The 24,790-nt window shown below is 39.7% G+C and overlaps 2 protein-coding genes across 2 annotated transcripts in view; both read right to left on the bottom strand.

Annotated features, from left to right (window-relative positions):
• Positions 1 to 24,790, bottom strand: part of LOC137268052 (G2/M phase-specific E3 ubiquitin-protein ligase-like) — a 56,411-nt gene that overhangs the window by 8,506 nt on the left and 23,115 nt on the right. The gene's annotated exons all lie outside the window — the stretch shown is intronic.
• Positions 1,759 to 22,783, bottom strand: LOC137268051 (glyoxylate reductase/hydroxypyruvate reductase-like). Its single transcript, XM_067802553.1, has 3 exons — positions 22,496 to 22,783; positions 5,892 to 6,060; positions 1,759 to 3,239 (listed from the first exon to the last, which is right to left on the bottom strand). The coding sequence occupies exons 1-3, from the start codon at positions 22,692 to 22,694 to the stop codon at positions 2,657 to 2,659; spliced, it is 951 nt and encodes a 316-aa protein (XP_067658654.1). The 5' UTR covers positions 22,695 to 22,783; the 3' UTR covers positions 1,759 to 2,656.

Raw genomic sequence — 24,790 nt, 5'->3', positions numbered from 1 at the left:
TTATCTTCGGGTTTGAAATAAACTGCTGTATAATGTTTTCTTCAAAACATTAACAGTTTAATTGGTTTTGAGGTTTCTTAAACACGGTAAGCTGAATTGTACAGTGTGTCCAAATACTACTCACCTTTCAACAAACTGATGATGTAACAGCGTAGACAATAAACGTAAAGACAGAAGGTTTTGTATTGCAACAAATCAGCTTCATCGAAAATTATTAACAGATTGAAACCATTGATCTCATACGAGTCAATGACATCTTCACAAAAGCTACTAGCTTGGACAAATTCAAAGTGTGATACAAAACAGAGAAATCCTGGAGTAAAATCACTTTCAAACTTGTGCATGTCTATCACTTTCTTGCAGTGCTTTAGTTTCCCCTTCAACTGGCTGTGGGTGATTCAACAACGCAGTGTGCACCTTCAGCATAAGTAAAACCTACTGAGATTGCATTCATACACAGTAGTAGCACATCTAGCTCAAATCCCATTAGGATGCAAATATTACACTGTAGAGATGTTTTGTTTTGTTTTTTTACACATTCTTTTGTTTGTTTTTGTTTGCAAAGAGTGCCAAATACAACAAATATGTTATATGAATACACCGGGGAAGTCCTGCCATGCCGACAATTTAACTAATGAACACGAAAACAGGTGCCCCAGAGTTGCCGCTGTTCTTCGATATAATTAACGGCAATAATCATTGTTTTACTAGTGCGGGGGGTGGTGTCAGCTGATGACGAGTTCGCCACTTACTGTATATACTTTTCAAGAGTAAATTCTAGCTCATAGTTTAAACCATATAGTAATTCAACACTTAATTTACTTTGCAAAAGGACTATGTTAAAATCTGGTATGGTCGATGTGATGGATTAATTGGAATGTCTGAATGTATTTAATAAATGTATGAGACGTGCTTCTGATCCCACATGAAAAGCACTTAAAATATATGTACTTCACATGTAAATTTCTCAAAATGTATGAGGAAGTGCTTGTGAATGATACATTATGAATACATGAACGAACGAAAGTATAAAATGTACATCTTTGTGCTGTGACGTAACGAAAATACATGTTGGAAATAAACCAGTCATCTTGACAGGCGTAAATACGTTTTCCAAAACTATTTGTTGACTCGCACCCGATGTTCAACCCGCCACTTCCATTGTTTCGCTAATCCTTTTTAAATTGGCAAGGGTAAAATGTTGCGCCAAGACGACTCGCTAGAAGGAGGTAAACTGAAGAAATTAACCCGATTGTCGGCCTGGCAATCCGTCTAATATTCTTGTACATTCAATGTGGTAGGCGGGCTGCCCACAGTTTGGCACCGTTTGTATGCGCTTATAACAATAAGCCAGCCCCTAGTATCAGTACAAATAGTCAATGAGCATGAAAATAAATGAATATTATCATGTAGGACATTCGCTGTTGAAATACCTAACCGTTTCCCTTTACTTTCCAAATGGCGACGGAGCCTCGCTTTCCGTTTGAACATGAGCAGACCTAACAAGTGAGCATATCGCAATGTCGCCATATCGTTATGTCGCTTCATCGCCATTTCGTGTCGTGTTATCGCCATTTCCTTCATTAGGACAGCAGCAGGATGACATAGGGTTTATCAAACAGCCTGTGAATAATTTGTACTGATTATTCAAACATGCAATAGGGCGGAGGTTTGGGGCATCAGTGAAGTCTCCTTTTCTGGGAAGGCGTAACGTGCGACCTTTGCAGAGCTATCTAACAAATAAAACAAAAACATGTGTGCGGATAGTTATTTAATAACCATTTAGTACAGCCTCCACAGAATAACAAAAAACGATTATTGTTCATCTACATGAGTGTGCCAACACAGAAACAGATATATATTCACTCCCATATTACACACTGAAGACGTTCTAATATCATCACCTAGCAAATGGATTGGACAACTCAAAAGTCAAAATTGGAAAAGGCATTGGCTGCCTGTTGGTCAGTGTCAAATAAACATTTACAAATAATACAGAATACACTAGGGCTGCAACAGTTTGGTTTTATTCATCGAAAATAGAATCTGACACCTTCGTTTTGATTTTCGACACCAATTATCACTATTTCGATTCAATATTTGAATGGACAGAAAGTAATTTTGACTCTAACATCGCCAAGTTGTCATGTATTTCTCAATAACATTGCTGACTCTGATGTGTCCACTCGTATGAAGATAGAATCGAGTCACAAATATCGAAAATCGAATTGCATCGAGGTCTAGGTGAATCACTGCAGCCCAAGAATACACATATTAGAGGCTGTTTGTTTGTTACGCTGGGCCTGACAACTGCTGTTATGAGTAACACACAACACCGTAATTGTGCCCCACTACAGGTACGTGCTCCATTACCTGCAATTGTGTACGCCAATACTATCCTAGATTACACGACACACAATTAATAAATATTGCATTGTTGCTATGTCAAGGTTCTGGACTTTCAACACCAGTTCTACGTTTTCAAAAAAACCAAAACGTTCATTTTTTTATTTAATCATATTACCCTGTGTTAGAAAAAGAGAAGAAAATATATACATGTTTAAGGAGTATATTTAAGTGGCATTTACTTCCAACACCGGACAATACTCTTGCAAATAGATCCGTACACCAATTAACAATATGAAATAAGGCCAAACTATGCCTGCCCACAGCAGAGAACCGATGTTATGTTCATCGCTGTGTTTGTCGCCATGTTGATCCGGGTCTCCTTTGAGTTGGTCCCAAGATGGGGCAGTATGATGCAGTTGTCCAGGGACATCAAAGGATGGTCCGTAGGGAGCGGTTCTGGTTCCGTGACGTCTAAGCCGGCTGCTGCTATGTCCCCCTGTGCTAAAGCCTTGGCGAGTTCGTCATGGTTAACAATTGCTCCCCTGGCAGTGTTGATCAAAATGGCGGACTTCTTCATCTTGGCGAACGTGCTGGCGTTGAACATGTTTCGGCTGCGGGGGGTGAGGGCACAGCAGATGCAGAGGATGTCGGACTCGCTGAGCAGGGTGTCCAAGTCTACAAGCTCGGCACCAACATCAGCAGCATAACCTGGTTGGTACTCGTCGTGGTAGATGATTCGACCAACACCGAAAGGTTTCATTCTCCTGGCTACCCCAAAGCCCACCCTTCCCATTCCGACAATCCCAAGGGTGCGGTTGACGCTCTCCACCCCTAACAGCCACATGGGCCGCCATAAGCTCCACTCTCCTGCCTTGACTGCTTCGACACCTGGAACACAAGGTAAAACCGGTTGAATTCACAAAAACCTTTTAGGGAGTCTTGATAATGAGGTAATAGAGTTTGTTTCTTTGTAGTTTAATGCCGCACTCAACTACTCAGCTTTATTACTCGCCGGTTGAAGATACTGTAGTGTAATGTTTCTACGGCAATATCACACTAGTGTAATACCGCTTGTATGACGTCAAAATGGCTTTTTTGACGTCACAATACTAAATTGTCGAAATTTTACTAGACCTTGCTTGACTCGCGGAAAGCTGTGAGTCCTCACACTGTAGGCAATTTCGTCGTAGTTTCTGTCAATTTATGTTCGTGAGTAATAAACAGAATACTAAACTCATATCCGTGAAATACCATTTTTTCTAAACTCGTTAGAGATGCTCGTTTGATACCAAATCATTAACTCGTTTAATAAAAACGGTATTACACGGAAGGACGTTTAGCATCCTCTATATATTCCATCTATATAGCTGCAGTTTGTAAATACTGGAGTAGGGACCAGGCAATCCACTCATGAGCATCGATCTACCCAACTGGAATACGATGACGTGTCAACTAAGTCGGTGAGCCTAACCACCTCACCAGTCGCCTCTTACGATAAGCATGGGTTGGTGAAGACCAATTCTAACCCGGATCTCCATGGGTATCCGCCGTAGTGAAAAATTAACATTAGACTATAAAGGAAATTCACTCAAATTACCTATGAGAATGATTGCTGACAAAAATAGAAAATTTCGCTCAAAACTGGGCGAATCTAAGGGATGCTACTCTGTACAGTGATTGCAACGCCCAAAAATATCGGATAAAGGTGTAGCTAAGATACATAGCGTTCACTACGTGATCGCTATGCCGCACCTCCATAGGCCGCAATGGTGGAAATCCTTTGTCGCACTTTCGCGCACTCGTTACGACTATTGCGCACGAAAAACTTATATGAATGGCTTCTTTGTACTTATACCTACATGTGCGCCCTAGTTTCGTTATCAAAATATCAAAAAATAAATATTTGCAAGCCATCAAACATCTCAGTCGATCGATCGCATGTGAGCGGCGCCATTTTAAATCACGTGACGCGAAGGGATTCCCTCCCTAAAATAATAACACACGTGTCCTACACCTCGCTGTTTGTTTACAACAAATTTTCATACATTCTTAAAAAATTAAAAGGATTGTGTGAAGACTTTCGTTTACAATTTACACTGACTGACCCTGCTCTTTTTCACTTAGTCCAATCATTTCCATAACAACCAAGAAATATATAAATGAAAAAATCTGCAAATAGCAAAAGGCACCACTATAGACTCTGATCCATATTTATTCCAATTTATGCTGAAAAGTAACAACCGGTTTCAGAGCTATGTACATGTACAATTTCATATACTTATCATTGTTAAAGTTCTCAATATAAGTCAATAAAATTTGCACCTTGAAAAGCATACTTTTCTGAACTAATACTTCGTTGATAATTTGGAAATTCTGCTATTTTTGCTGTCAAAGAGGAAGAGGTACTGTCATGTTGCAAATGGAGTTTCTTCAACTGAGACTTCATTGAAGTATATAAGTGACTTAAAAAATAAAACCTTTTTCATCAATGATGTATGTGAACAAGAGTTTAAATATGATATTTGCCTTTGTGCTGTTATTTCATTGATCCTTGCCCATTTAAAAAATGCTTCTTAGTTGTATCCCCATATTTTGGTATTTGTTTATAACTGAAACATAACAAACACTGTTTTGCTACTTGTTTGCTAATATGGAAAAGAAGAGATGTGCAGCAAGGATTGAAGCTGGTTGCTTGAAACCGAACACAACATGGAAATATTAAAAGTGATATTCAAGGCAGTAGAAATGTGAACTGAGGAATGTTAACGTTTTTTGGTTTTTTTATTTTTTTTAAGCATAAATGGAATTTAGAGATAATTATTTCGATAACTCATTAATTATTTAGTTTCTACATTCAATATGTCTTATTAGTAAACTATGTTTTGTAGTCAAACTTTTAGGAGTAGTACAGAAACACCAATGCACTGTCAAGGAGGCAGCAATGATCCAATATAATGAATATTGTAGAAAGCATTGAAAACTCCAGAGCAATTCCTTTCAAAACACTTGTTGAAAGGACTGGTTGGTCAGTCAGTCTTGATTGGGAAAGAAAGTCTTCACACAATCCTTTTAATTATCTAAAAGTGTATGAAAATTTGTTATAAACAAGCAGCGAGGTCTGGAACAGGTGTGTTACTATTTTAGGGAGGGAATCCCTTCGCGTCACGTGATTTAAAATGGCGCCGCTCACATGCGATCGATCGACTGAGATGTTTGATAGCTTGCAAATATTTATTTTTAATATTTTGATAACGAAACTAGGGCGCACATGTAGGTATGAGTACAAAGAAGCCATTCATATACGTTTTTCGTGCGCAATAGTCGTAACGAGTGCGCGAAAGTGCGACAAAGGATTTCCACCATTGCGGCCTGTGGAGGTGCGGCATAGCGATCATGTAGTGAACGCTATGTATCTTAGCTAATAAAGGTGTAGACAATAAGCATAGGGTATAGGAGATGTCCTCTGCCCCAAGAATCTCTAGGTGACGTAAGAGTCCCTGGTGACGTACTCTACCAGGACAACAAAATGCAAATACTCCCCTTCAACAAGCCGTCGCGTTGTCAACAAAAGCAACGCCACCGTCAACTCAGCTGCACTGTCAGAAGCGACGTCAGGGGTATTTGCCACTTCTATTCCTCTTTTTGCGCATTCACGTGTATCAATGTGTGCCATGCCTACAGACATAGTTCCGATGACTTTCAAACTGTGCCCTGAAACAAAAATGAAAGACAAATGCAAAAAAATTATAAAGTTAAACAAGACTTACCTGTTAGTTGAAGTTTGACTTAAATTCCACCGAGCTATGACGTAGGGATTACGTGAGATGTGCGTACTTACAGGTAAGTCTTGTTTAACTTTATAATTCCACCTCACTATTCCGTGAAACGGGATCACGTGAGATATTTAGAGTACTTGACACATTTTGCAATGAAACCCAGTAAACAAAACCACAAACATATGTGTAAATTTAAACATTTAATAACCTTAATAACATTGGTGATCATCAAATAAAGAAAGCATCATTGTGTATTACATCTAGTCTAGAGTCAGAAGCATTTAATTGGCAGGATCTTCAGCTGAACTTTGGATTGATTCACAGAACAGAGTCTCATCTGTTACAGGTTTCTGGCAGAATTTTCGAAATACAGTCTCTTTTCCATCCTGCTGTCTTCAGTAATGTTTTCAGTGGCACTTTGCTTTGAAAACCTGCAGATGTTGAAGCCGAGCGTACACCGTGAGGCTTAAAAATGTCTGTTTATACCTGCTTCTTTTAACACAAGTTTAAACCAGCTTGCCAGAGTACTTTTGCTTACTCTTTTATGTGGCTTTTGAAGTGCTATAAACAGAGGGTGTCACCCCGGGAAAGCCACATTTTAAAAATGACATATACCGCGAGAGCCACATTTACGGTTGATTGCATTTCACCTACTCTGGACCTTAATTACCTAATCCGATTATCGTTACCTGTAAAAGAGCGTCCCGTCTTTTTTTTTAAGAGCGTCTCGGTATGGGTGATTTCAAATGAAAATATCCTGTTGGAAGTAAGTAATGAGTTAGAGATCGAACATTTTCTTAATTGACATTGAGTCATGGGTGATTTCAAATGAAAACATCCTACTGAAAGTAAGTAACGAGTTAGAGATCAAACGTGTTCTTAATTGACATTGAGAATATCCTGTTAGAAATAAGATATATAAGTGACATTGCGCTCACTAAGTGTCACAATCATGGCAAATGCACAAGTTAAGATCAAATTCATCGAGAGTGTTAGAGGTGGTCTACATTTGTACTATGACGGCTTCAAGTTTCGGTGCAGAAGTAGTCGCCAGGGGAAAAGATACTGGTCTTGCGTTGTGAGAGAATGTACTGCCAGGCTCACAACTGAGGGCGAGATACTCTATGCCATAGAGATTTTTGGACACTCCCACGACCCACTTCCCTTCGAGTTTCAAGTCGACGCCTTCAAAGCAAGACTGATGGAGAGAGCAAGGACAGAGACGACTCCCATACCTACTATTTACGGCGAGGAGATCTCAAGACTGCGTCAGAACCACGACATCATCTCAGACGACATGCTGAAGCAGATCCCATCATTCAAGTCACTGAACACCATTCTGTATCGTCAGAGACACACGACCTTGCCCCGCCTTCCTGAGATTCGACCCGAAATCAACCTTGAAGACAAGTACGCAAAGATGGAAGGGGGCGATCAGTTCCTTCATCGTGTCAACGCCGACATTCTGATCTTCACTACAGACAAGAACATCGAACATCTGTGTACTGCAAGCACCGTATTTTGTGGTGGTACGTTCTATACATGTCCTAAATTGTTTGATCAGATATATTGTGTACATGCTGAGGTGTCATGGTCACATGGTTCCACTAGTGTACTGTTTACTGTCCAACAGAAGCGCAGAATGCTACACTCAAATGTTTGAGTATCTGTGTGATCTTGCTGGAAGACAAGGCTTGCAGTTTGCCCCGCATACTGTACAACTGGACTTTGAACGTGCAGCTCACAATGCAGTGAGAGGTGTATTTCCAGCTGCTTCTGTGAGAGGGTGCTTCTTTCACTATACGCAATGCATATGGAGGAGGGTACAGAAAGAAGGCCTGGTTAGTGACTACAAAGAAGATGGGGAAGTCAAGAAGTTGGTGCGACGAGCTGCTGCCTTGCCCCTGGTGCCCTGTGACAAGATAGAAGACGTGTGGCTCGATGCCGTTGCGGAATCCCCTGCCAGTCCTAAGGTCACTGCCTTCATGGGCTACGTATTTTTACTCATTATTATTTCATTATTATTTCATTATTATTTCAAATGACCCCAAACACTGTAATCTAAATAAAGAAAGAGAATGAGACCACGATATTTGTTGTGTTTACTACGGTAGTTATAAGCACCGTCCGGTTTGTTTTGACAACATACCTCGCGAAAGCCAAATTCTGTAATCACTTGACCGTAACTATTACCGCGAGAGCCACACCAAAATCAGCTACTAATTCTCGAAATGTGGCTTTCCCGGGCTGTAACCTAAACAGAGCTGTTTCCTCGTTTCGAACAGACTCTGTAAGTTCTAGGTAAGTTTTCATGGTTTGCACCACGCACAATGCAGTGTCACTAAAACTAGGTAGAGTTAACTCCCTTTGATGATACTGGGGTCTAGATTGTTTCAATAAATCCCCAAATCTAATTTTGACTACACCATCCCTAACATCTACATTTCTAAGGTCAATAAGGTGCAAAGATTGCACTCTCTGTGCTGTGAGCAACAGTAGTAGAGACACCAACTTCAAAGTTGTAGCTTTAAGGTCCAGTGAAGTCCCCATGTTTTGAAGGTAGTTAAGTATAGTGGTCACGTCCCAAGTAACACTGTATCTGGGCAAGGCTGGTCTCAGATTGAATATGCCCCTCATGAATCTCACAATTCCGGGGTGTTGTCCCACAGGTTTGTCTCCTATCATCACAACTGAAGATAAAGCAGACTGTTGATAGCTGAATACCGCAGACCTTGATTATCACAGCTCTGCTAGAAAGTCTAAACAGTTGTTTCGAGATGGTGACATGGAATTGAGATTTCTCTGAGCACAAAAACACATCCACTTTGAGAAATATGTCCCATACTGTTTATGGGTGCTATCTCTCCATGATGACAACAAGATGTCTGCAACTGGTTTCGATACACCTTCACTTTCCAGGCCTTTCCTGACAGCCTGAACGCTGCTAACCTCAGTTTTGGATACAGAGGGTTGTTAGGTAGTGTTAGGAGTGTTCTTGATTTCGGCAATAATCTGGGACAATCGCTTGATAGCTCAAGAAGTCTGGTGAACCAATACTGCGTCGTCCATAGAGGTACTACTATCAGCATGTCTGCTTGGTCTGTCTGCATCTTCTGTAACACTCTGCCGATCAGACTGAAGGGACAAAAGGCATAGTCATAAGAATCACCCCAAAATAGCGTAAAAGCATCAACTGCTTCTGCATAAGGGTCCGGGTACCACGACACATAACGTTTAAGCAGCTTATTGATACGTGAAGCAAATAGGTCCCTAGATGGAGTGCCAAAACAATCGTTTAGCTTGTCAAAGATATGTGAGTCTAATTTCCACTCCTTATCATCTGCGAAATTGCTTGAATACCAGTCAGCTTCAACATTGTCTGACCCGGGCAGATGCGCTGCCGATAACCAGATATCTTTACTCATACAACACATCCACATATCTCTTGCAACATTGTTACAGTCTGCTTTCATGCCACCCATGTTGTTAACGTAAGCCACTGCAGTGGTGTTATCCATCCGTAGGCGAAGATGCACCTGGCTACAGTTATTTGCCAAAGACTGAAGGGAAAACCATGCTGCTTTTAATTCCAGTACATTGATATGATTCACACTTTCTTCAACTGACCATAGTCCACCGGTGCGGGTTTGGTTCATTACTATCACACCTGCTAAGTCTCTGATACTGACAGTCCCAGATGTTATTAAGTCTTTACAAGCACTAGTGATCTTTTGTCTTTTGTCTCCTGTCAAACTGACAGTCATAGAGCAACTGCTTATAAGAAAGCCAAAGTAGGCTATTTCCTGAGTTGGTGAAAGCACAGACTTAGTTGGATGTATGGTAAAACCTAAACTATCCATCAATCCTACAGTTTCTTTCACATTTTTCTCACAATGAACACTATCTTCACCGACAAGGATAGAATCATCTATGTATGCTGAGTTAGAGAATCCCCTTTGTCTGAGACCGGAAAACACTTGTTTTAACAACTTAGTGAATATCCTTGGTGCTGAGGTGAGCCCATTAGGCAAACATGTAAATTGAAAAAGCTGGTCTCTCCAATAAAATCGCAGATATTTCCGATCATTTTCACACACTGGTATCGTGAAATATGCATCTTTTAAGTCTACTGATGCAAAGTAACAGTTTTTGTACACAAGGTACAGTGCTGACTTAAAAGTGTCCATCTTAAAATGGTAATTTTCCACCACATCATTCAAATTCTTAAGGTTTAAAATCAGTCTCAATGAATTGTCTCTCTTAGGTCTACAGAAAATGTTTGACACATATTCACCATGTGAAAATTCACATCTCTCTATTACCTCCTTATGTAATAATTGTGAAACTTCCAAATCCATTTTAGTAAATTCATTATCATTAAAGATAATAGGTTTTGGCATAAATGTTTGATGAAGGAACTCTAAAACTTCAATATTCACTCCATCTACAGATAACAACACCCACTGCTCAGTAGTCAAAGTTCTCCAGTTTTTCAAACACAGTCTAGTTTTACCAGCTTTGAAATTGCATGGGGTGTTTATTACTGTAGCACTCACCCGGCTTACTGGTTGTGAGGGGCAGCGAGATCTTGTGGTACTGTTGTCTATCTTCTGTACCCCTTTTGATCTCTCCCCCGCTTGGCTAAAAACGTGGCCGTGGATTTCCCTTGAGCACTACGCTGATCGAAGCCTGTGTTGTGCTTCTGTCCGTAACCCCTCTGGGCTTTCCCCCCTCTCTGAGCAACATGAGGGCTCATCTGATGATGTGGTCGTTGATATGGGGAGATGCGATGTTTTCCCCCTTGGAATTTGTTCCTCTCCCCGGACAGTTTACTTGTGAGTTGTTTGGAGTCTGAAATGTCTTTTATTTTCTTTCCCAGCTCATCGCCGAACAAATTCGCCGTTGTGATAACAGCATTTGGCTGACACAGTCTCTTATAAGGTCCACTCAAATCTGCCTTAAAGGCTTCTCTTCTTTTCTGATTAGTATCAGACAAAGCTGCTATCAGCAAACGAAGGGCATCTTTCGATTTTGTCAACACTGATTTGGTGTCCACTTCTTTTCTGGATACCATGGCGGTCAAAATTTCATTCATTAATTGAACGATCGGGATTGTTGCCTTGACAAGAAGCCCCTGCGTGTACTGAGCCCGCACATCTTGTGATTTTGTACGTGCCTTGGCCTCAGCCCATATTTCCTCATTCGCTTTCGGTACAAACAAAGTTGGGCAGTTACTCGGTCGCTTGTATTTTTACATGACATCCTTAATCTTTTCATGAACTGGGGTTTGTGTAAGTCCGTTCTCAATAGACGGGGCCAAATCACCGTGAATGCTTTCCGATGTGAATTCGTCTTCACCAAAGAAATCTTTCAAATCGGCGACTAGTTCACTGAAACTGGCACCTTCCTCCTCCTCAACTGTGTCATGAGTTCCCAACTGTGAGAAATCAGTCTCCAACAAGTCCGTTTCCGAGTCAGAATCATGTTCTGAAGGTGACGTGATTTCCCCTTCCTCATTTCCCAACTAACATGGCGGCTTTGTTTACAAATGTTCGGCTCTTTCCGTGAATTTCCGGAAATTTCTTCAGTTTCCCCGAACTTTTCCTTGAAAACAAGCATGGCAGCACCAATCTGTTGCATGGTCAGGCCCCCCTAAGTAATTGAAGGAATTACAGCAAATTTGAAGGAATTGCATCTCAAATGGATACAAACGCAGCCCACTCGCGAAACAATTGCAGCGATATCGGTAGTTTAGCGGTAAAAACAGAAACACATCGGCCCTATCGGAAGCAATGTCGGTAATACTGGAAACACGCTCGGCCATCTTCGGAGATTTTTCGGTCGCGAGCGGAAACTCACGCAGCAAAACATGGCGTCGTTGGAAGAAACACCCGTCTCGGTGAGTTGTGTTTTTCGTTCCTACTATTACGTTTTTATACCTATCCATCTTTGACAACCCGTGTTGAATGCGTTTAGGTATGAGGTGTTGTCGGGGCAATAGCTTATGTTTTTAGGAAAAGATTGCCACTGCAGAACAGTGTCACAAGTCATGCCCCTGGAGATTGTTTACACCTGAACATCGAAGTCGTGCCGATGATTACGAACATCATGAAGTTTATGAGCCATAATTTTTCTTTCTATGAAGTGCAATTGACAAATTTAAACACATTTTACAAAAAAAATTGATGTTATATCTAGCGCACGTTCGTAATCATCGGCACGACTTCGATGTTCAGATGTAAACAACCTCCTGGGGCATGACTTGTGACACTCTTCTAGAGTGACTATCTTTTCCTAAAAACATAAGCTATTGCCCCGACAACACCTCATACTTAAACGCATTCAACACGGGTTGTCAAAGATGGATAGGTATAAAAATGTAATAGTGGGAACGAAAAACACAAGTCACCGAGACGGGTGTTTCTTCCAACGACGCCATGTTTTGCTGCGTGAGTTTCCGCTCGCGACCGAAAAATCTCCGAAGATGGCCGAGCGTGTTTCCAGTATTACCGACATTGCTTCCGATAGGTCCGATGTGTTTCCATTAATACCGCTAAACTACCGATATCGCTGCAATTGTTTCGCGAGTGGGCTGCGTTTGTATCCATTTGAGATGCAATTCCTTCAAATTTGCTGTAATTCCTTCAATTACTTAGGGGGGCCTGATGGTATTAGCTTGCGCCCGCTCTGTCTCAATCATAGCCGAGAGCCGCGATGCGGTCCTATACAGTCAAGACATGACCCTGCATCGCGGCCGAGAACACCACCTTCATAAATCCTATTCAGATTTTAGCAGCAGATTACCCCTCGTATTTTCTTGAGATTTTTTAAATATACTTCCCGTGGGTTTTTGACTGAAAAGTCGATACCGATCTACTCCCAGATAATTTCCCTACACATACACGTAACTGTCATGTTTTTATGATCATACGTTTATATATTAATGGGCATGCTACCCGTAAACTTCGTGTTTCAACGATAGCGAGCTGACATGTTGACATGCTATGCGCATGCGCCAAATTTCTATAGTCTGTATCGGAAGATGTTCTTCATTAGTGGTACGCAAAACTCACTCTCGTCTCCTGTTTCGCGCGCTCGTACTTAGGTTACACTCTTATGTATAACGTATTTATCTGTTTTTGTGCCATGATTTATAGCTTTTCTTTGCAGAGAGGGTTGTTGTTGTTACATATATTTTTTCTTTTGTAATTGGTAGTTTCAATTGCAACTGAGATTGTTTGCGGCTCTGTCCTCAAAGGATGTTGAAAACGTGTAAAAGTATTGTCCTAAGACAGTTACTACCTCACGACCTTACGTAAATGCAAACTTAGCAGATTTTTAAAACTTTTTTTGTGGTTTCCAAATATGGCTAGATTTGACTACTATCGCCAGCGGTACGAAAGATCATGTAAATCCAGACGCAGGTAGATAAATTACTGTAAGTCACCGAGATACCCGGTGATCTATCCCCAGTCCTTTTCTTAACGTCTTTTCTTTATTTTAATTTAATTCTCTATCAGTGATTATCTAGTTATATTCCTGTCCTTTCTACAATATAACTGTATCTGTTTTTATGAGTCAGTAGAAGACGCTTAGAAGACGCGCTAGTTTTAAATACTAACTGTGATAGTCTAATGGTTTTACGGTCCTTTGTCGACAGGTTCTTCATAACATGCATATATATTTCGTTTTCATATCACGTATGTTCTCGTCACGATATGGCTGCAATATTGCCGATGTGACGTTAAATATTAACTCACTCACTCTTTAGAAGATGACAAATCCCACCGGCCCTCACTTCTTACATATAAAAGAACAAATCTGAGATTACCTGAAGCTTCATTTTTGTTTGACAAGTTCAAATCGCTTCCACGGGGTTAATAAATGAATTGTTTTAGTCACCATATGGCTGAAATATTGCCAGTGTAGTTATCAATCAATCACCATTTGAATGTCCTGACAGATAAACAACGGAATAATTCACTTAGGTCTTCGTGTGTTTCAATGTCTAAACGTAAAGTACGCGGTTTCGAGTTGTTGGGTCTTTCTGTTTGTTTGTGTTTTTATGTTTTCTTTTTGCTTTTTAATTTTTGGTACAGCTTTTGCAGAAGTAAAGTTTAATAACCAGCTTAATATCATGTCTTTGGCAATTTAAAGTGATTACGCCGTGTATATTACAAAAAAGAAACAAACACAAACAAAAACAGAAAAAAAACAAAATACCCCGAGTATATCGTTAAAAGTTAGTAACGAACACACACCTAGAGTCATTAAACGCCTTTGTCCATAACAATATATACGTCATGTAACATGTATATAATATAAATTTCATAACCAGGATAATTTCTTATGAATATATCTGTTAATAAGAAATACTAATAACTTTCCTACAGTGAAACATTGTACCAATCTGTTGTACTAATATCTCCTTTCAAGTATTTTTCTTGGAAAACATATTATCAAATCCATAAAAACTCCTATGATGTGGAAACTGAATCTGTATCATTTGATTGTATATTGGGGAAAGTATTAAATCCATATACATGTAACCTCAGAACTTCATACTACAAAGGGAGGATGCAGGTTAATTTACGCTGTTGCTTAGAGGATGATGTTTAAAGGGGAAAAATAGATAAAAATTAGTTAATCAAAATGGCAAAAGGATACTGATACATAAATATCGAAAGATAATTTGACAACGTCAGTAAGTAATAGCAACGAAGAAGACAAAGCTAAGATGATTACAACATCGTATTATTCACAGAAATTAGGATGCCGACACCAGATAAAGACGTTCAAATTTAAAATTGTAGTTTCTCTGTATTCCTTCTGCAAAGCTGAAACTGAAAATATCATTCATATTTTATTTAAACCTACACTTGTAAATCATTGAGGAACAGCCAAGTATAATTGAGTGAGTGAGTTTAGTTTTAAGCTACACTCAGAATTATTCCAGCCATATGGAGCCGGTCTGTAAATAATCGAGCTTTTTATGGACAAAGTCAGCGAGCCTGACCATCCGATTCCGTTAGTCTCCTCTTGCGACAGACATGTGATCCTGAAAATCAAATCTATCCCGGATTTTTACGGGTGCACAACCTTATAAAATGGATAGAAAATTATTCCGGTACTAAACAAAATGCATAATAGAAAACCCTCATTTTTTATGATTAAAAGAAAAATGTAATGACGTCTAAATTCAAATTACCTTGCAACAAGCAATACGTCTACACAAACACGATCAAGTACACACAACAGATTAAGTTCAAACATTCATATTATCCGGGAAAATATTATTTATAAGTGTAAAAACTAATACTAGTAATAACATTCTTATCTTACACTTAGGTCTGCTCGGATTTTGTTAACAATACAAGAGTGTAAATTTGGAGAATGTTTGACATTCTTGGACATGTGTCGAAGTGAAAAATCATAGTGAAAACGACAAGATCGTTCTCCCTTAAGTGTCCTGAGCACTATATTGCACAAAAATAAATGTGCTTGATCCCATCTAAACGTCTGTTTCGTTTGGATGTGAACGGAAACCTCTCTGCAAAGAAAAGCTATAAATCATGGCACAAAAACAGATAAATACGTTATACATAAGAGTGATTGTAACCTAAGTACGAGCGCGCGAAACAGGAGACGAGAGTGAGTTTTGCGTAACACTAATGAAGTACATCTTCCGATACAGACTATAGAAATTTGACGCATGCGCATAGCATGTCAACTCGCTATCGTTGAAACACGAAGTTTACGGGTAGCATGCCCATTAATATATAAACGTATGATCATAAAAACATGACAGTTACGTGTATGTGTAGGGAAATTATCTGGGAGTAGATCGGTATCGACTTTTCAGTCAAAAACCCACGGGAAGTATATTTAAAAAATCTCAAGAAAATACGAGGGGTAATCTGCTGCTAGAATCTGAATAGGATTTATGAAGGTGGTGTTCTCGGCCGCGATGCAGGGTCATGTCTTGACTGTATAGGACCGCATCGCGGCTCTCGGCTATCTCAATCAATGCCCCCAGCAATTGTTCCATGTGTTTCTCAGGGTTCGCCGTAGTGATACCCGCTGTTGTTGACGGGATAGCCCTGTCCGATTGCATTTCACTGGCTTCAACTGACAAAGTTGAAGTGGTCTCTCGTACACGTTGCCTGCTCCTTGAATGTGATTGCAAAGTGAGATCCTCGTTTTGTACCACTGCAAAGCTGTTTTTACGGTTGGGTTTTCCCAGCAACTCTACTGACTTCACAAGTTCAGTATCTGCAGGTGGACAGTCAACAGTGCCTGTCAATATCGCCATATTGAACTCTGGCCTCTAGAGCGTCTTGGTCAAATACCTCCTCAAAGTAGTGAAAATCCAACGGAAACTTGTGGAAAAAGTTTCCAAACGTACCAAACAGCGTTGTGGTACTTTGCAAAAGAGAATATTCAACGTTTCCCAGCTGATAAATTAATTTCTTCTTGGAGCAATTAAGTATTCCGTCAGGACAGTGGCTAGCACAAGGCCAAAACTGATGGTTATGCGCAGGCGCACATCTCACGTGATCCCGTTTCACGGAATAGTGAGGTGGAATTGTAAATTCCAAAACAAAGTATAGTTTCATAACCTGAGCACACTCTGCACAATGAAGTCCAGCTTGCACAACCTTCACCATTTTCATCTGCTTGACACTGAGTGAAGCAGCTTTGTGGTTAAGGTGAAGGCTCGTCAGTCCGAAAACCAGTGTTCAATTCCCCACACATGTAAAACGGCTTAAAACCACAATCAGTTAACTGTTTGTTGCTCTTTAACATCTCAGTTATATGCAATATTAGCAATAATTAATCCTGCACATAGTTAGGCTCAGAGACCTAAGTGGCTGCAAGTATGTACTCTTTTGTTGTTACTGTTGTTTGTAGTTTTAAACTATTTATAATGTACTTTATCTACTTTACTTTTTCTTATTATTCATTTTTGTAATGGTTTTTAGGTGTCCAGAATTGTGAGTCAAATAATCAGAGCTGATATTTTGATTTCAAGTGACTTTGCAAAATTAGGTTTTGTTGCACTTACATTTTCTTTTATTGAACAATTCAATGGTCTGGAATGAAATCAAACGGACTGTGCAATAATATGTAAAAATCGTGTCTTCATAACAAATCAGTTAGCATTGCAGGGACGGCCAGACAGTTTGGTAAATAATCTGCCTCAGGGAATGTGAGACAGACTTTATGCCATCCTGTAGTACACTGCCTTTGGGCACTGATAATTACAATTACAAACCCGTGTGGCAGGGAGTCATGCTATGACATTAAATATATTTTTCTCTCTCTCTCTCTCTCTCTGTGTGTGTGTGTGTGTGTGTGTGTGTGTGTGTGTGTGTGTGTGTGTGTGTGTGTGTAAATCGGGATGTATAGAAATACAAAATAGACACAGACAAAAGACAAAAGCAGTCACCCATCAACCTTGCGTATTATGTTGCAGCATATCTACAGACAAGGGTTCGTATGGGTTGAAAGTAGCTACTCACGAAATGGTCTGATACCTGTGCACTATGTGTATCTTGAACTGTGGATAATGTACCGGTTATGTCAACCCGTGGTATGTATTGCCTTGTGGAATACACAGGGTTTTTTTCACCTTATGGTATGTTTTCTTATGTGGAAGGGAAGTGGCTCCAGTGTTGGTGTTGGTCGTGAGCTCAATGTAACACTCGCTCAGAATAAAGAACAATTTACTTCCCCAAACGGGTCGAGGTTTATTCATGTACAAATGGCAAAGCAACACTGCAGCCACAGTGGAGATGCGGGGTAACTTTCTGTCACCCACCAGCCACGCACATATGTTGTAAAATGTAATGGGTGTTAGCTCAGTAATACGTCTGGGGACACCAGATATGGGCTTCACATGTTAAATCCATGTGGGGATTCGAACCTATGGCTTCGGCAAACTGAAGGAATGACTTCACAACCATAGTACTAAATTCTGATCTAGGGCAAGTCATACTCACCATATTTGACAAACACTTGGTGTCATCGCTGATATTTCAGCGGTTTACTAACGATTTACACAACCATACAAATGAGATCCATTTTGGGGGATGGTATTCTTATTAACGTTATACATAGTGAGGCACGAGTGACGACAAAAACTATTTCCATATGCCTAACATGTTCTGTGAAATATTACCAGAAAATATTATCAGAAAACATCAATGATATTTCAGCGGTTATTCGAATCGAGATGACAGTGGTTTGGTATTATGTTTGTTTTTGTTGTTATTTTGTTTTATTTGGTTAGTTTTTTTTGTGGGAAGGGGGTGCGTTCTGTTTCAGCGTTTGTTGTTTTAGTGTGTGCGTGAGTGTGCTTGACTAAGTGACTCAAGAAATTATACACAACCAATTTCACAGAGCGACAAGCAAAGAAAATGATTAACTATTTTCCTAAAGCCACGGTTATCCACGTTGATAATAACAGAAATATTGACGTTAATACTATCATGATGGAGTAATAATCACCTGAGCAGTAACATCGCCACACACACCTACACCCCCAAGGCCGACATCATACTTTTGAACGTATTTTAAACCTGAACCGTTACTTGTTCCAAAAAGACCCCTTCAACATATCTCATCGTTTACACAGTGGTAGATAAAGTAAACAAGCAGACATATGTCCTCGTCTTAAGGTGAGATGTAATGGGTGTTAACTTAGCGATTATTAAACAAAGACATATCAGTTCAATTGAGACGTCGGTGCCAGTAGGCTCAATGTACCCAGTGTGTATGGAAGAGACGCATTTTATACAAGGATCATGATATTTGAGCCAAGGTTAAGTACACTTTGCTCTGAAGGTTCTAAGGTGACGTGGGGCTCAATGTCGCGTTCACAATTACTGCATTTTAGCGACAAGCAATTACGTGTATGCGTGTCCATGCGTGTGTGCGTGCGTGTGCGTGCACGCGCGTGTAACTGTTCGTGCTTTCCCACCATACCACAGTTTAAAATGGCGCTAAAAAAGCCCATCCCTCCCTCTTGAGACTATGTTCGAATCGTTTCCATGGAAACCCGGAAAATGATAAATCACCAAAAACCTGTAAATAGCAAAAGGCACCACTTATAGTTCTGACTGATATATCCTGTAGTTCTGTAGAAAAATACTGAACGGTTTTTTAGTTCTGCTCCGGAAACAAAGACCAAAACGTTCCATAGGAAATAGAAATAGACTGATATTACCACAAAACTCACATCACGAGTCATAGGTATCTCTGACATATGGTTTACCTGTTAACCACATGGGCGCTGACATTTTTTTCAGACACACATTTTCATAAGGTTTGAGTGATTCTTGTGAGAGAATTGCGTTCGCGTGGTTCTGAATCTGTGTGCGGCTATAAAATCACACAGAAATGTAGAATATAAAATTTCCTATCCGTTGGCATAAATATATGTGCGACTGTCTCAGCGGTTTAAGAAATAGACACTGGTAAACGTTGTCCATGATTCTGTTATACGTTAAAAACAGTCCATTTTTCCGCTTTTCACAGTGCATCGACAAAATCACTGTTATGACTTATTGATTTGTCATCTTTACGGAAAATGTGAGCGAAGAAAATGCAGCCTGGTGTCTGAAAGTATATGAAAGTGTATATGAAATGTATTTATGTGCTGATGCACAACGTTATATGCTCAACATTAAAAATGGCCAGCAATGGAAGTCAAAAGTGCATTTTCCTCTGTGGCATCAAACGTCGACGGAGAAGTCATGGGCATGTAAAAGATAAGTAGGCATAACTCTGGTATGCTTAACATTAGGTCAGTTTTCTTCGAATCACATGGAAAGAATTTATTCTGTATATGGACACTGTATTTACGTTATGTTTTGTTTACGGTGAACGAAACTGTTCCAATACAAAGTTCCCAGGATGAGCGGATACATTTAGGTAGTTTCACAGTTTTTAAGAATAGATGCCAATGTACACAACATGGGAAAGCAAGTAATAGCGATTTGGATGGCCCTATCCAATAGGTAAGTTAGTTCTTATAGATTCCCACATTGTCATCTTTGTGTAAATGTAATCTGACTAATTATACATCATTATTAAGGGAGTATCAGCCGTATTTTTCAAATGTAATGAAATTACGATAAGTAATGCACCACGGCATGTTTTGTACATTTTGTGGGGTTAGAAAAGACATTGTTTTGCTAATTAGAACAGCTCACCAAATGTCGATTGATTGTATAAAAAACCCTCTGACTCCATGTCGGAATTCAATAATCTTTCGACAAACCATAAAATGAACGATTTTGCCTTTGAAATAGTGTCCTGATCAACATTTTCGACGATTTCAGTATGCATCTTATTGTGAGCGACACGCGAACTCGTTTGGCATCAATTTGACGTAAATGAAAAATATTTCACAGCACCTGAATATTTAGTTAGGACATAAATTTTCTATGTTTATGATTATGTGACTGTTTCTCTTCATACGTAAGCAATGAAAGGTGCAATAAGATCGTTTGAATATGTAGTTAGAATAAGAATGTAACATTTCTTAAAGTAAAGACATATTTTAAACAATTTCCGTATAAATATTGAGTTCGATATCCTGTCATCACAATATGATTTAGTCAAATTTGAATTGATTATATTATCGAAAACATTGATAATGAACCATAAACCGTTTCTGACAAACGCACACCGGACTAATCAATATTCATATTTTTTTCTACGCCATAATGAGCAAGACAATTCCTTTAAATAAGTGTGCCTATACATTTCATAAAATGTACAAAATATTTTCATTAATAGTATCAGTTTTACATGTAAGTTTGAATTAAATCCCTTGTTATTGACCTAGTCCCAATGTATTGAATATTGTACATCACTGGAACTAAAGCACATACTGCAGTAATGGCCACCTGTATACATGATCTTCTAACACTTGTGTAAAGGCTGACAATATGGCATACTACACTACATGTGACAATTTCCTATGTAAATAGTATTCAAACAATCAAAACCTTTCAAAGAATACAAGGGTAAATGTAGTTACTGGCATTAGTTTCACGACGATACACAAAATATACATCATGATATTGAAAGTGTAATCGGAAGGATAGGGCTGCTGTGTTTACTAATATTCGTTCAACCGACCTTCACCTCAAAGAAATTGACTAATATGTACAGCAATGATGACTTATGACGTCGATGACAGATTTCTCACAACATGGTGGCTTCGCTGACTGGGATAAACAGTATTTTGTGAGGACTCAGGTTTGTCGGCAACGTTTCCATTTCCGAAACCATTAGTGGTTTCGTGGAACCCTATTATCAGTGATTATTTACTTGTTATTTTGGAAATTTAATACACCCAGTAATTATCCGTTTTACACATTTCAAAACTTACAGCACATAATGCTGTGAATAGTGATTCCGTATTGGGGGTGGGGGTCATTGATTTTGTACATTTTGGACAGGACAAGCGTGGGATGGGGGTAGTCACTTACTCTGTACATTAATTTTAGGATGGATGTCATTCACATTCTACCTGCAATTCCATAAAAAGTGACTGTCTGTTATTAATCATGTCTTCATCATGTGTTCATGAAGGATATAAAAGGAGTAATATTACACTACTGGTGTACACCACGAGGGACTTGCCCTACTTTCTCACCGAGAGTATTCCATCACACATCACTACGTGACGAACTCCTGTGTGATAATCACAATCAATCGGACCAAGGAAACTGAGACAGTTCAACACCGAGCACATTTTATAACAACTCTGACCACTGAAATTGACCACAACGATGTACATACAGAATAGTTTGTGTACAGTGAGCATTTAACGTCAAATAATAGTCACCCCGACATGCATTATAAAAGGCGATTTACGGTAATTTCGTAATAGCTCATCCCGCTTGACGGCTTGTCTCAACTGTTTTAAAATGAAACATGAATTACAACCGTATAATTAATTGACTATACCTACATTATTCTCTTATTTATTATGAAGAATGATTATTTCATAATTATACTCAATTATATGAACAATGGTCGGAATATCATGAATATGTATCGACAATGAGAAGCGGATTGAGTATTTCTTTTTAAATGGTGGCTTGGGGTGGTATGCACATAACAGCGCAATGCAATTGTCTGCAATCATGATTCCCTCCGGACCCGCCAGTGACCATAACAACTGTTTTAGTTTCCTTTAACAAAACGCAACCCAAACCTGATCGATAAGGGAAGGGAGGTAACTCTTGATTTCACCAGTTACTTTTGTCTTACATCGAGCATAATTTAAATCGGAACTGATGACAGGTGAAAAACACACACATTTGGTCATACGGAGAGAGACTTCGAGTTACCTGCAGCCTCTAGGACGTCCTTGTCGATTATGTCACTGATGGTGCAGAACAGTCCGTCCATGCCGGCGACCTTTTCGAGGAGAGTAGCCCTAGGTACAACATCGTCGCTGTCCCACACGAAGACGTTGCAGCTTTTTTTCAATAGCTCCAAACCTTCAGCTGGCACTCTTCGTGTTACGTATACTTTCGGCTGTGCCATGATAAAGGGAAGTGGGCAATTACCTGACAGCTATATTTAACCTTGATCAACGCAGCGTGAAAATTGAAGGTTGAATGAGGTATTCGGAAAATTCCGTAAACAGGAACTAGAGCGAGGGTACAAGGGAGGTAACTCCTGCGCGTTGTCTACAGTCGGTTGTATGTGGCTCGGGCTGCAGTAAATAGAGGATACTAAACGACTTTCCGTGTAATACCATTTTTATTAAATTTGGTATCAAACGAGCGAAAGCGAGTTTGATACTAAATCTTTAACGAGTTTAATAAAAATGAAGCGAGTTCAGTATTCTGTTTATTACTCGCCAACATAAATTGACAGAAACTGCCGCGAAATTGCCTACAGTGTGAGGACACACAGCTTTCAAGTCAAGCAAGGTCTAGTAAAATCGCGACATCAACATTAGCATTGTGACGTCACAACTTTGAACCATTTTGACGTCATGCGTCAAGCGGTATTACACTAGTGTAATATTGAAGTGGAAATATTACATTGCAGTATCTTCAACGGGCGAGTAATAAAATCTGAAAGCTCTACGCCAACAGCTACGTGCCAAGGACTCCATAACATTCCTACAACAGGGGCGGATCCATTGATATTAATATCATGAGTTCTCTTCAGCTTTCCAATACTAGCCAAACTCACTAAACCCCTGGACCCGGTTGAAGAGACGGGATGGCCAAAAAGTCGGTCCGGGCCGAGGTGGGCCAAATACTAGTATATAGGGCCGTCTCCTATTCTCGCGGGTTTCCTTTTCTCACGGTAAACACATTTTCTGCCGAGGTAGCCGATGCGTGATACTTAGCGGTTGTTTACATCGTTGACCAGTAACTAGGGAGTAACCCAAGTCTGTGAATTATCAAAATTTTGAAACGTAACGAATATTTGTGAGTTTTAACCAACTTGGAAAAATCGTAACTTTCCCCCGCCGTTCCCGATAAGTTTCCCCTTCCTTACACCTAAATAACGTTACTTTCTCGTTATACCGCGAAAACAGGAGGAAAAGTCAGCGGCGAGACAACGTGCTATCCAGTGTGACCAGTGGCAGCGTCGTCCTTGTGACACCGGTATCAACATCTCAACTTATCGGTAAACGTACGTCCAAAGAGGAATTGACCAGTTGATATTTTTACACGCTCTGCGCATGCGCACAGCGAGTCTGAAATTAATGTGAAAACAACGAATGTTTTTCATTGAGCTCAAGTGAGGTAATTCACTTGATGGATCAAGCAGTTGATAGATGCAGATGTTAGAGGGGGAATCTCTTCATTTAAAAACAACAAGCATACATACGAAAAGAACTGTTTATATTATTTTTTCAGCTGATATTCGTAAGTACCGCGAGAATAAGTGACATCAGTATACGCCAGAGCGGTTTCAGTACCCATGATGCAGTGCGCGGCCGCCATGTTGGTTGTCAACCTTGCAAGCGCGAAACGTAATACAGGTTACACAACACCAAATGTTTTTCCATGGACTTCTATCACTGCAAAAATGACCATCCGTAATGTGGGTAATTGCGGAATCCAGTTGGTTTCCATTCCCTGAAACTCACTAACTGAGTTTCCAACTAGATTCCATTTTGGAAATGCGATTTTGGTATTTCTGTAAATGGAAACCAAAATGAAACTAAGTTCGGGGGTTTCTTGTTGGTTTCCATACCTGGAATTTGCAACTCTCAGATCTCACTAAATGGAAACCAACATAAAAGTAGAAAATGTAGTTTCATGTTGGTTTCCATTGCGCTGTTTTGAACTAAGTAAAAAAAATGTGTAATTGTTTACCATCCTGACATCCAGTTGGTATCCATTCAGTAAAACTGGGTGACCTAGTTTCCAAATAGAATCCATAATGGATACTCTAAGCTCCGGTGATGGAAACTGACACGAAGCTATGGTCATGTGATGGTTTCCATTCCTGACTGAAACTTAGCTTTCACGAGGTGTTATAAGTCAATCTGAATGTGCCTGGGGAAGGAATAGTAGATTCGTATCATTGCTTAGATGAACAAGACAACAAAAGTAAATTGTTGACGCATCAGTCTGTGGATATCACAATATTAAATGTGGATTCAAACTGAT

Source organism: Haliotis asinina, chromosome 16 (genome assembly GCF_037392515.1).
Source record: "Haliotis asinina isolate JCU_RB_2024 chromosome 16, JCU_Hal_asi_v2, whole genome shotgun sequence".
Taxonomy (NCBI): Eukaryota; Metazoa; Mollusca; class Gastropoda; order Lepetellida; family Haliotidae; genus Haliotis; species Haliotis asinina.
This window is presented reverse-complemented; position numbering and strand designations above follow the sequence as displayed.